Source organism: Oncorhynchus gorbuscha, linkage group LG26, assembly GCF_021184085.1.
Source record: "Oncorhynchus gorbuscha isolate QuinsamMale2020 ecotype Even-year linkage group LG26, OgorEven_v1.0, whole genome shotgun sequence".
Classification (NCBI taxonomy): domain Eukaryota; kingdom Metazoa; phylum Chordata; class Actinopteri; order Salmoniformes; family Salmonidae; genus Oncorhynchus; species Oncorhynchus gorbuscha.
In genome coordinates, this window is record NC_060198.1 from 18,434,332 (window position 1) to 18,448,847 (window position 14,516).

Genomic DNA, 14,516 nt, shown 5'->3' on the forward strand with positions numbered 1-14,516 from the left:
CTCTGGGGTCAAAATGATCAATGTCAGAAGTATGGTTCAATGCAAATGTGTAGTGGGTGTAAAGTTTGTTTTAAAATCTCACTCATTAAGCACGAATCAATCAACACATGCTTCTCTGTGAACGACTTAATCTAATATTAAACTTTTATTCAATAAATGAAAAATGTACTTTTGGTTCCTCAACTGCGTTGCCCACTCCAGTCAACAGTTGGCGATGTGCGTCTTTTAGGTTCAGGCTACGCTGCCAGTGTGACGTATAATCTAGTGGACGTGACGCTCCTTCAACAACAACAGCTAGTCAGACACCTCGGTAGCTTTCAAGCAAGCACAGCTACAACATTCACGCTCTTTACACTGTTTTGGTGTAATTAGTCGCTGTGTATTCAACACATTTCTGTCGTATGTACTTGTTGGCCCATTTAATTATATATTTACGTTGTTTGTCAGCTAGCTGGTTTGCTAAATTAGCTTAGAGCTAGGCTAGTCGGTAATGCTAACTAGCTAACACCCCCGACCATGAGTTCACTAAGCTACTCTCCTGATAAAGAAGAGGTCTGCTGGACGGAGAAAGAAGGTCTTGTGAAAGAGGAGGAGGAAGAGAAGGATGTTACACTACAAAAACAAGTAGAGGGTGAGACTCTTTCCGTGAAAAAAGAAGAGGAAGACGCGTTCAGAGTGAAAGAGGAGGATGTTACAGTAAAAGAAGAGGGGGAAGAGAAAGAGGGTGCAGTTTTTGGAGAGGAGGGGGAGATGACTGTAACATTGGAGGAAGAAGAGGAGGTTGGAGATCTGTTTAACACCAGTAAGTACCGTCTCTGCAGTCGTTGAACCAATATGCAGTAAAGGGGTTCTACACTTGTTGTTCTGTAGGAATTGCTGAAGCTTCACTGCAACGTGTAGAACATCGAGAGTGGACCATCAACAAAACGTTAACAATTGATGAAATGCATCCAATGACAATGCCTGAAATACTGTAGTCCTCAATATCTCCTATTAGATTAGCCCAATATGTACTCTTAAAGGGGCAATCAGCAGTTGTTACATCCAATGTACCCATTGTTTCTTTAAGAAATCACTTATAAATGCCTGATGAGCTTAGTTCAACTGTCGTACCCCATCAGATCCCAAAATATAAGCTTTTTGTTTTACTGCAATGTTTGTCAGTAAATATAAACAAACACTGTATATCCTCAAAACATGGTTAAATCTATAATGTTGATATCATGGATTGTTGCATTTCTCCAGCCCCATCCCTCAGCTTTTTGCTGAAACGGGCATGAAGTACGCTTTGTTATTGTTTCTAATAGAGGTCGACCGATTGTGATTTTTCAACGCCGATACCGATTATTGGAGGACCAAAAAAAGCAGATACCGTTTAATCTGATGGTTTAAATGTTTTATTGTTTTATATATATTTATATACACACACATTTTTGTAATATTGACAATTGCCACAATACTGAATGAACAATGGACACTTTTATTTTAACTTAATATAATCCATAAATAAAATACATTTAGTCTCAAATGACATGAGAACATATGTTGACAGGAAGCAGCAGCTTTCATGGGTCTTCAATATTCCCAGTTCAGAAGTTTTAGGTTGTAGTGCAGAAAGCAGAGCTTGTCTGCATGTTCCCCTGTCAGTCAGCTCCTCTGCTTATCATACATGTTCCCCACCTCACTGAACACTCTCTCTGCTTGGGACCGAAGAAGGTGGGGGACAGAGAAACTTGTTTGCCAGTGGAGCGAGTGATTGAAGTCTATCCTCATTCTGCTTCCACAGCTCCAAAAGCATGCCGCTCTTTCTGTCAATGACAGGCTCTGAGGTAACGCTCAAACTCAATTCCAAAACTGCACTGGACTTCAGCCCTGCCCTCTTGGCTTCCAAGGATTCTGGCGTAGAGGCTGTCCACCAGACTGGGTGGCTGATCAACCTGGACTCTTTGCTTTTTTTGCACCTGGGTCCTCCTCTTCACTTGTCCCTTCTACTGTGGCTCTGGGATTTGGTTTCCTTAGTAGGTCAGACTCCTCCTTCAGCCAGTCTTTTGCTTTCTCTAGTGCTGTCCCTGAGCTGAAGGCATAGCTCTTGTAACGTGGATCCAGGACAGTTGCCAGCACCAGGCACTTTGTCACCTCGGCATTGGAGAACCTCCTTGTCAGACTGTCCAACATGGTGTTCCGTAAAGTTGATGCCTTGAGTAGAAGAACCCTCCTGCTGCAGCATCAGCTTCAGCACCGACACACTGGGGATGCTTCATGCTGCTGTAGATTTGGAGTGGCTTATCTCCAGTGTCACCTCCTCCATAGGTGCCAGAGTCTCAATTAGGTTAGAGACAATGTCCCATTGTGAAGCAGACAAACTGCTGATGTGTCCGTATTCACCTGCATACACATTCAGTGCATGCCTCTGTTCAAACATCCTCTGCAACATGTGTAGTGTTGAGTTCCAGCGAGTTTGAACTGCTTGGATGATGCTGTGTTTGGGAAGGCCAAGCTCTTCCTGAATGGCCCTCAGCCTCTGTTTGGCCAGTACAGAGTGGTCAAAGTGAGTTGCACAGCTCTTCAACATGGCAATAATGTCTAGCACAGCTGTCTGACTGGATAGGCCATCATTGATTACAAGCTGTAGGTTGTGTGCTCTGTAGCTGAAGTCTGGAAGCTCTGCCAGTCTCATACCTTTCACCATGTTTGCCCCACTGTCTCTGAGGACCAGCACTACACGTTCTGTGTGGATTTCACAGTATTCCAACATGGTCAAAAACATCTCTCTGATGTAGTTTCCTGTGTGTGATCCAATCATAGTCTTGACATTCAGCACAACCTGCTTTCTTGTCCAGACATTGTCAATGAAATGTCCAGTAAGGTTCATCAGGGACTCTAGTGCCTGACCAGCAGTCAGTTGTGAATGCCATGTGTGGAGCGTTCACTGGTGCCACCAGATTCTTCACTTTCATCACAACTCTTTCATGTGTTTTATCTAGCATTTCGGTGCAAAATATATTTTTAATCTTTGATCCTGTACCGGAATTCAGCAAGAGTAATCAGCCGCTATAATAATCAGTCTGAGTAATCAGTCTGAGTAATCAGACTGCTATATCAAATCATATACTTAACTATATATAATAAACACACAAATACGAGCCTTAAGTCATTATGGTCAAATCCGGAAACTATCATTTCGAAAACAAAACCTTTATTCTATCAGTGAAATACGGAACCGTTCAGTATTTTATCTAACGGGTGGGTGGCATCCATAAGTCTAAATATTGTTGTTACATAATTATGTAAAATTCTGGCAAATTAGTTCGCAACGAGCCAGGCGGCCCAAACCGTTGCATATACCCTGACTCTGCGTGAATGCAAGAGAAGTGCGTCAATGAATGCAAGAGAAGTGACACAATTTGCCTAGTTAATATTGCCTACTAAAATGAATTTCTTTCAACTAAATATGCAGGTTAAGAAATATACTTCTGTGTATTGATTTGAAAAAAGGCATTGATGTTTATGGTTAGGTACATTCGTGCAACGATTGTGCTTTTTTTCACAAATGCGCTTTTGTTGAATCATCCCCCGTTTGGCGAAGTTGGCTGTTTTTTGGGGGAATAAATAGTCTTCACACAGTTCGCAACGAGCCAGGCGGCCCAAACTGCTGCATATACCCTTACTCTGTTGCACAGAATGCAAGAGAAGTGACACAATTTCCCTAGTTAAAATAAATTAATGTTAGCAGACAATATTAACTAAATATGCAGGTTTAAAAATATATACTTGTGTATTGATTTTAAGAAAAGCGTTGATGTTTATGGTTAGGTAACATTGGTGCAAGTGTAATGGATGTAAAACGGCTAGCTTAGTTAGTGGTGGTGCGCGCTAAATAGCGTTTCAATCGGTGACGTCACTTCCTCTGAGACCTTGAAGTAGTGGTTCCCCTTGCTCTGCAAGGGCCGTGGATTTTGTGAAGCGATGGGTAACGATGCTTCGTGGGTGACTGTTGTTGATGTGTGCAGAGGGTTCCTGGTTCGGGGACGGTCTAAAGTTATAATGTTACACAATGACACTGCTTTTTTCGCGAAATGCTTTTGTTAAATCATCACCCGTTTGGAAAAGGAGGCTGTGAATCCATGATAAATTACCAGGCACCGCATCGATTATATGCAACGCAGGACAAGCTAGATGAACTAGTAATATCATCAACCATGTGTAGTTAACTAGTGATTATGTTAAGATTGATTGTTTTTTATAAGATAAGTTTAATGCTAGCTAGCAACTTACCTTGGCTCCTTGCTGCATTCGCATAACAGGTCGTCAGCCCGCCACGCAGTCTCCTCGTGGAGTGCAATGTGATCGGCCACAATCGGTGTCCAAAAATGCCGATCGCCGATTGTTATGAAAACTTTAAATTGACCCAAATTAATCGTCCATTCCCATTTAATTGGTCGACCTCTAGTCTGCACAGTGCGATATCAACCCTGAACATGTCGGACTGTTTTTCTCCACTATATCACTGTATTCCTGACGTAAGCTCTGGACCATTACAACGGATAATCGCAGCTAGATAGCTGCTACCGAGTGGACCAGCCCCGAAGCTAGCCTTGAGCCAGGCCCATCTCCCGGCCTGCTCACTGGACCCTATGATCACTCAGCTACACAGCTCATGCCTCCCGGACTCTTCACTAAGACGACTACATCACCGGATTCCTGGACCTTTGCACCGGAGTGGCTATAGTGGCTAACGTCCTTGTCCCGAAGCTAGCACCAGTTAGACTCGAGTCAGGTGCATCTCCCGGCTAACAAACAAAATTACTCCAGCTACAATACCTCTTTTGCCAATGGCCTGGACCATTTGTCGACACGGAACCCCGCCGATCCATCACGTCTGGTCTGCCGACATAATTCCGTCTGATGTGTCCTAAACGTCGGTGATGCCCTGGTCCCGACGCTAGCACCAGTTAGCCTCGAGCCAGGCGCATCTCCTGGCTAGCGTAGTAAAGACTACCTAAGGGTTTCCCTGTTTCATATTCCTGTTCACTGGACCCTATGATCACTTGGCTACATAGCTGATGCCTGCTGGACTGTTCATTAATCACAGTACTCCATTTTGTTTATCTGTCGGCCCCAGCCTCAAACTCAAGCCCTGTGTGTAATTAACTGACCCTCTCTGCCCATTCATCGCCATTTTACCTGTTGTTGTTGTCTTAGCTAGCTCTCCCAATCAACACCTGTGATTGCTTTGTACCTCACTTTGTCTCTATCTAATGTAAATATGCCTTGTATACTGTTTAGGGTAGTTATCATTGTTTTATTTTACTGCGGAGCCCCTAGTCCCACTCAACATGCCTCAGAGAGCTCTTTTGTCCCACCTCCCACACGTGGTGACCTCACCTATCATAACTAGTGCCTCCAGAGATGCAACCTCTCTTATCGTCACTCAATGCCTAGGTTTACCTTCACTGTACCCGCACCCTACCATTCCCATGTCTGTACATTATGCCTTGAATCTATCCTACCACGTCCATAAATCTGCTCCTTTTATTCTCTGTTCACAACGCACTAGACGACCAGTTCTGATAGCCTTTAGCTGTACCCTCATCCTACGCCTCTATTCCTCGGTTGATGTAGAGGTTAACCCAGGTCCTGTGTGTCCCCAGGCGCTCTCATTTGTTGACCTTTGTAACCGTAAAAACTTTGGTTTCATGCATGTTAACATCAGAAGCCTCCTCCCTAAGTTTGTTTTACTCACTGCTTCAGCAACCTTGATGTCCTTGTCGTGTCTGAATCCTGGCTTTGGAAGGCCACCAAAAATTCAGAAATGTCCATCCCTAACTACAACATTTTCCATCAAGTTAGAACTGCTAAAGGGGGAGGAGTTGCAATCTACTGCAGAGATGGCCTGCATAGTTCTGTCATACTTTCCAGGTGTATGCCCAAACAGTTTTAGGTTCTAATTTAAAAAATGTATCTCTCCAGAAATAAGTCTTGCACTGTTTCCGCCTGTTACTAACCCCCCTCAGCTCCCAGCTGTGGCCTGGACACCATATGTGAATTTATTGCCCCCCATATGTCTTCAGAGTTCGTTCTGTTAGGTGGCCTAAACTGGGATATGCTTAACACCCCGTCCATCCTACAATCCAAGCTAGATGCCCTTAATCTCACACAAATTCTCAAGGAACCCACCAGGTACAACCCTAAATCTGTAAACATGGGCACCCTCGTAGATATTATCCTGACCAACTTGCCCTCCAAATACACCTATGCTGTTTTCAATCAGGATCTCGGCGATCACTGCCTCATTGTCTACATCCGTTACGTACCATCACACGGGTGTGATCGTTCTACAGTGGTCCCTGAAGCGTACGATCACACCCGTGTGCTTAGAACACTCATTTAGAATGCTCGTTTAGAACGGCAGTTTCGAATGACTCAACAATCAGCGTTTGAGCTGGCCACACCTTTTTCAGAAACTATTTACACAAACACAGTCCTTACAAAGTTATGTCCAGAATGTCAGCAGTTTATTTTTGGATGGAATTGTTCAGATATTCACAGAAGTAAATATAGCATAACACAATCATCCTAACTGGAAAATGTAGGCTACATTTGTCCTAGCGCTGAGGAAAGATTGACCCAACACAAGCAGTCATATTTTCTAACTCTCTGCTGACGTAAACTACAATATGAATTATCTAATAGCAATTACTGTATATAATTAATCACATCACGGGTGAGTGAGCTCACCATTGATCGAAATAACTAGGTAAAACACTTTATAGAAATCGAAAGTAATCCGACGATTAGTTTCAGCGCGCAGCCATGCATTTTTTTCCTCACAGAAACCGAAGATAATAAGAGAAGACGAGATGAGTTTGGTCTGTTTGTAGTATGCATGTTGAAGGGGTGTGTCATCTACCGTCGTTCACATCCCACCATTAATTTCCGGAAGTCCTCCAAAAATTAGTGAACTCTTACTCACCTCATTTTGTTATAACATCTTTGGTCAAACAGACGTGAATCCCAGAATGCATTGTATGTCAACAAACATGGCTACACAGCTAGAATTAGCTTAGCTCATCATAATCAGTACAACCTTCAAAAAGGTAATTTACACACATAATATGTGCCCATTACAATCTGTGCAAGAATCGGAATGCATGATTTGTCACCTAGAATTGAAAACGTGAATAAAATCGTAAATACACAAATAATTATCACACAAAACATTTTCTGATAGTGATTTATTGATACAAGTAGCGCGTGCCGGCAGTCAACCACGTAACCTCCCACTCTGCGCCATTCAGAGTTGTTGCAGCCATGATACTATGCCTTAGAGATGGGGGTGGAAATGCAGTTGTTGTTCAGTCACTGCATGGATATTAAATATGGGTTATGCATATTCAGTTTTTTGTCCTCTAGTAAAACAAGTTGTTGAACGAACTACCAGTACTTAATAAAATATATTAATATTACATATTGACATATGTGTTTTCTTGCTGTGTTTTCATCCAGTACAACTGTTAAGGAGTGTACATTAGCATACAAAAGCTGTCCTCATTCTTCAGCTCCAAAGATGTCCAGCTCCAGTTATGATATTGGCAAATAATGTTTCTGGTTTCTGAAAGTACAGAATAAAGAGGAATTATTCATTAGAATACAATAGAAGGATATAGCAATAAAACAATACTACAAAGAAGTAACATAATAAACACTGCTATAAAAAAAAATAGTTTATTGCATTGAAAAAATCACAGATTTGAGTTATAACAGTAAGAAACTCACTTTTGAGCTCCACAAGGGGGCAAGGCAGGGCAGAACAGAGCTATGCTGAATAGACCAAATAAACAAACCATGGTCATATTTTTTATTTATTTAACTAGGCAAGTAATTTAAGAACAAATTATTATTTACAATGATGGCCTACACCGGCCAAACTCGGACAATGCTGGGCCAATTGTGCGCTGCACTATGGGACTCCCAATCACAGCCAGTTGTGATACAGCCTGGATTTGAACCAGGGTGTCTGTAGTGCCATAGCGCGCTCTGCCACTTGGAAGTCATAAGGCCAGGGTAGCTTCAAAATACAACACAAGCTAATAGTTTTCTGACGCAACTAGCATCGTTTTCCTGAGCTAATAGAATAATGTAGCTAGGTAAGCATGATTGACAATAACACCATAAAGGTTATAACATGTGTAACATTACCTCACGTGTCTGCAGTTATAAGGAATATATTATGATCTACAGCTACAGCAGAAACGGCATACGGAAACTATTATTATAACTATTATAACGTAATAAGGCACTTTGATGGAAACGCAGCCCGGGTTTGAACCAGGGAGTCTGTAGTGACGCCTCTAGTACTGATGTGCTGTGCCTTTGACCGCTGCACCACTTGGAAGTCATAAGGCCATGGTAGCTTCAAAATGCAACACAAGATAATACTTCTCTGACTCATTTAGCATTGTTTTACAGAGCTAATAGAAGAATGTGGCTACATAAGCACGATTGACTATAACACCATAAAGGTTATAAAATGAGTAACGTTACCTCACGTGTCCGCGGTGATAAAGAATATACACAAATATATTATGCTCCATACATACAGTACGCTACAATACAAATGTGGAATAGAAAATGTGAACACGTGTGCAGATCCTGTTCTGACGGGAGATGAGCAAATGTCTGCAGACGTGAACTGCACAAACAATTGGGAAGTGCTTCGTGAATTTTGTCCGTTTCAGAAATGTCCCAAAAATGTAATTATCCGCAAAAGTAAAAATGACTATTTTTATGTGAATGAATGAGGCGGAACACACCTAAATTCAAACTGTTTTTAGAAAATAAAAACTTTTGAAAACGTTTGAAAATCATTTGAAATTGAAGTTAAAACAACCTATAAATATAAACAGGCTGCGTGCTTTAGTTTGAGGACAGCGCGGATCAAATGTACTGTTACGTATCAATCACATTCTGGAATGGAGAGAACATTCTAACATCACGTGCATAAAAAAACTCACGCTGGGGCGACCGTTAGAGATATTTGGAACTCACGCATGAAAGGGTTAAAAGTAATTTCCTCACCAACTTAAATAAGCATGCCCCTTTCAAAAAATGTAGAACTAAGAACAGATAACGCAACGTTAACTATTCATGAAAATCGCAAATGAAATGAAATCAATATGCTAGCTCTCAAGTTTAGCCTTTTGTTAACAACACTGTCATCTCAGATTTTCAAAAATATGGTTCTCAACCATAGCAAAACAAGCATTTGTGTAACAGTATTGATAGCTATTGATAGCTAGCGTTAGCATTTAGCGTTAGCATTCAGCAGGCAACATTTTCACAAAAACCAGAAAACCATTCAAATAAAATAATTTACCTTTGAAGAACTTCAGATGTTTTCAATGAGGAGACTCTCAGTTAGATAGCAAATGTTCAGTTTTTCCTGAAAGATTATTTGTGCAGGAGAAATCGGTCCATTTTCTGCGTCATGTTTGGCTACAAAAAAAATAAAAAATTCATTCATCAAAACGCCAAACTTTTTTCCACATTAACTCCATAATATCGACTGAAACATGGTAAATGTTGTTTAGAATCAATCCTCAAGGTGTTTTTCAAATATCTCTTCATGATATATCGTTCCTGGAATTCTCCTCTCTGTCTCAATCACATGGATGAATGCAGCTTGGAGATTACGCAGCAATTTCAACAAAGGACACCGGGCGGACACCTGGTAAATATAGTCTCTTATGGCCAATCTTCCAATGATATGCCTACAAATACGTCACAATGCTGCAGACAACTTGGAGAAACGATAGAAAGGGCAGGCTCATTCCTGGCGCTTTCACAGCCATATAAGGAGACAATGAAAAACAGAGCTTCAAAAGTCCTGCTCATTTCCTGTTTGAAGTTTCATCTTGGTTTCGCCTGTAGCATCAGTTCTGGGGCAATTACAGATAATACCTTTGCAGTTTTGGAAACGTCAGAGTGTTTTCTTTACAAAGCTGTCAATTATATGCATAGTCGAGCATCTTTTTGAGACAAAATATTGCGCTTAAAAACGGGCACATTTTTTTATCCAATAATGAAATAGCGCCCCCATAGGTTGAAGAGGTTAGCTTCTCTAGGGTATGTGGGACGGTAGCGTCCCACCTCATCAACAGCCAGTGAAACTGCAAGGTGCCAAATTCAAACAACAGAAATCCCATAATTTAAATTCCTCAAACAAACAAGTATTTTACGCCATTTTAAAGATACACTTGTTGTAAATCCAGCCAAAGTGTCCGATTTCAAAAAGACGAAAGCACACTAAACGATTGTTTAGGTATGAGCCAAGTCACAGAAAAAGACAGCCATTTTTCCTGCCAAAGAGAGCAGTAACAAAAAGCAGAAATAGAGAGAAGATTAATCACTAACCTTTGATGACCTTCATCAGATGACACTCATATTACAGAATACATGTATGTTTTGTTCGGTAAAGTTCATATTTATATACAAAACTCTGACTTTAGGCGGGACGCTACTGTCTCACTTGGCAAAAAGCCTGAGAAAATGCAGAGCGCCAAATTAATTACTTTGAAAATTACCATTAAATCACACATGAAAGATACCAAATTAAAGCTACACTGGTAGTGAATCCAGCCAACATGTCAGAATTCAAATAGGCTTTTCGGCGAAAGCATACGATGCTATTATCTGAGGATAGTACCATTGTAAACAGAGAGATAAGCATATTCAACCCTGCAGGCAAGACACAAAACGCAGAAATAAAAAATATAATTCATGCCTTACCTTTGACGAGCTTCTGTTGTTGGCACTCCAATATGTCCCATAAATATCACAAAATGGTCCCTTTGTTCGATTAATTCCGTCATTATATATCCAAAATGTTCATTTATTTGGCGCCTTTGATCCAGAAAAACACATGTTCCAACTTGCTCAAACGTGACGACAAAATAGCTCAAAGGTTACCTGTAAACTTTGCCCAAAAATATCAAACTACTGTTTTAATACAACTTTAGGTATTTAACATAAGTAATCGATCAAAATTGAAGACGGGATGATCTGTGTTCAATACAGGGTTAAAACCAACTATAGCTAGCCTTCTGGTCTCGCGCATCTAATAAACAGGACATGTCGAGTGACTCTCTTTCAAGATGGCCGTACTTCTTCATTACACAAAGGAATAACCTCAACCAATTTCTCAAGACTGTTGACATCCAGTGGAAGTGGTAGGAACTGCAAGCATGTCCCTTAGAAATCTGGATGGTTTGTCCTCAGGGTTTCACCTGCTAAATAAGTTCTGTTATACTCACAGACATGATGCAAACAGTTTTAGAAACTTCAGAGTGTTTTATATCCAAATCCACTAATAAAATGCATATCTTATCTTCTGGGTAGCTGGCAGTTTAATTTGGGCATGCTTTTCATCCACAATTCTGAATTCTGCCCCCTACCCTAGAGAAGTTAACAAACAGATCACTGACCATTTCGAATCCCACCGTACCTTCTCCGCTGTGATATCCGGTTTCCGAGCTGGTCACGGGTGCACCTCATCCACACTCAAGGTACTAAACGATATCATAACCGCCATCGATAAAAGACAGTACTGTGCAGCCGTCTTCATCAACCTGGCCTGTTGTCCTGACCTCTGGGAGTCTCTATGTGGGTACCACAGGGTTCAATTCTCGGGCCGACTCTTTTCTGTATATATCAAGGATGTCGCTCTTGCTTTTCTGTATACATCTGGCCCTTCTTTGGACACTGTGTTAACAAACCTCCAAATGAGCTTCAATGCCATACAACACTCCTTCTGTGGCCTCCAACTGCTCTTAAACGCTAGTAAAACTAAATGCATGCTCTTCAACCGATGGCTGCCCGCACCCGCCCGCCCGACTAGCATCACTACTCTGGACGGTTCTGACTTAGAATATGTGGACAACTACAAATACCTAGGTGTCTGGATAGACTGTAAACTCTCCTTCCAGACTCATATTAAGCATCTCCAATCCAAAATTAATTCTAGAATCGGCTTCCTATTTCGCAACAAAGCCTCCTTCACTCACGCTGCCAAACTATCCTACCGATTCTTGACTTCTGCGACATCATTTACAAAATAGCCTCCAACTCTACTCAGGAAACTGGATGCAGTCTATCACAGTGCCATCCGTTTTTTCACCAAAGGCTCATATACCACCCACCACTACGACTTGTATGCTCTCGTCGGCTGGCCCTCGCTACATATTTGTCACCAAACCCACTGGCTCCAGATCATCTATATGTCTTTGCTATGTAAAGTTCTGCCTTAACTCAGCTCACTGGTCACCATAGTAACACCCACCCATATCACGCGCTCCAGCAGGTCTCTGGTATCTCACTGGTCATCCCCAAAGCCAACACCTTTTTGGCCACCTTTCCTTACAGTTCTCTGCTGCCAATGACTGGAACGAATTGCAAAAATCGCTGAAGTTGGAGACTTATATCTCCCTCACTAACTTTAAGCATCAGCTATCTGAGCAGCTTACTGCTCGCTGCAGCTGTACACAGCCCATCTGTAAATAGCAAATCCAACTAGCTACCTCATCCCCATTTTTTTTGCCTTTTTGCTCTTTTGCACACCAGTATTTCTACTTGCACATCTATCACTCCAGTGTTCATTTCCATAGTAGTACTTCGCTACTATGGCCTATTTATTGCCGTGCCTCCTTACTCCATTTGCACACACTGTATATAGACTTTTCTATTTTGTTATTGACTGTACGTTTGTTTTTTTGTCGCACTACTTTGATTTATCTTGGCCAGGTCACAGTTGTAAATGAGAACTTGTTCTCAACTGGCCTACATGGTTAAATAACGGTGAAAACTAAATTTAATTAAATATACATTTAAAAAATCATAACTTTATTGACAACACCCAATTGGATACTGTCATTAACGTGGTTCTTAATAAGGTAGCAAACATTATATTAAGCAGGACATTCAAGCGAGCCTTACAATTATAATCCAAAGTAGTGTGAAATGCACTTATAAGCTTCGTGGAAATGGAGGTTACTTCCCTGAATTTTCCCCCATTCACATTCAGAATACATTGTGAGAAACTAAAATCTTTGCTCACCATTTTTGCTCTAATCAGATATTATACATCCATAACTATCGGTTTCCTCATTAGCAGGGAGGAGTTTCTACAACCAAATTGCATGTGCATCACCCTCGTGCCGTAATTTTAGGAAACACAGAAAGGGGCGTATATTGGAGACCAAAAGTCGTCAGGCACACCGCTTAGAGTTTCAACAACATGAATAACTTATTTCTAGCCTACAATCATCGATGTTACTAATAATGTGAAAACAAGACAAAATATGATTATTGTTTCTCATTTTAAGACAATTGTCAAATAGCTAACATTCATTACAGACATCAATTGTTGTACAACATCATGGCTAAGCTGTTGGCATCACCTGTTACAGTGGACTTCTGCTGTTGTGGGCCTTTAATCATCTGTCTGACTTTGTTGTTTACACAGGAGAGATACTTCACTATCGTGGATCCTCTAGGGAGCCTCACCAACCTCATGATGCTGAACAGGCAGAGAAGAATCTCTCCAGATCAGAACACCTCAATAAACACCTGCAGAGATCCACAGGGAAGAGAACTCACTACTGCTCTGACTGTGGGAAGAGATTCACCTCATCAGGCATAAAAATTCATCAGAGAACACACACCGGAGAGAAACCTTTTTGCTGTGTTCAATGTGGGAAGAGTTTTTCAACATCTGGCTCTCTGACGCTGCACCAGAAAACACACACAGGAGAGAAACCTTATAGCTGTGGTCAATGTGGGAAGAGTTTTGGTAGATCTTGCTATCTGACTCAACACCAAAAGACACACACAGGAGAAAGACCTTATAGCTGTGGTCAATGTGGGAAGAGTTTTGGTCAATCTTGCCATCTGACTCAACACCAGAAGACACACACAGGAGAGAAATTATATAGTTGTGGTCAATGTGGGATGAGTTTTCTTCGATCTGGAGAGTTGACAGTGCACCAGAGAATACACACAGGAGAGAAACCGTACAGCTGTGATCAATGTGGGAAGAGTTTTGCTGCATCTAGAACTCTGACTCAACACCAGAGAACACAAACCTTATAGCTGTGGTCAATGTGGGAAGAGATGTTCAACATCTGGTCATCTGACTGTACACCAGAGAATACACACAGGAGAGAAACCTTATAGCTGTGATCAATGTGGGAAGAGATGTTCAACATCTGGTCATCTGACTGTACACCAGAGAACACACACAGGAGAGAAACCTTACAGCTGTGATCAATGTGGGAAGAGTTTTGGTCAATCTGGAGAGCTGACAGTGCACCAGAGAACACACACAGGAGAGAAACCTTACAGCTGTCATCAATGTGGGAAGAGTTTTGCTGCTTCGAGAACTCTGACTCAACACCAGAAATTACACACAGGAGAGAAATCTTATAGATGTGGTCAATGTGGGAAGAAATGTACAACATCTG

At 41.4% G+C, this 14,516-nt stretch overlaps 1 protein-coding gene across 1 annotated transcript; it reads left to right on the forward strand.

Moving 5' to 3' along the window:
- The first annotated feature begins 299 nt into the window (after positions 1 to 299).
- LOC124015814 (zinc finger protein 239-like) lies at positions 300 to 14,258 on the forward strand. The gene is made up of 2 exons (XM_046331299.1): positions 300 to 802; positions 13,520 to 14,258. The coding sequence occupies exons 1-2, from the start codon at positions 517 to 519 to the stop codon at positions 14,143 to 14,145; spliced, it is 912 nt and encodes a 303-aa protein (XP_046187255.1). The 5' UTR covers positions 300 to 516; the 3' UTR covers positions 14,146 to 14,258.
- The last annotated feature ends 258 nt before the right edge of the window (positions 14,259 to 14,516 follow it).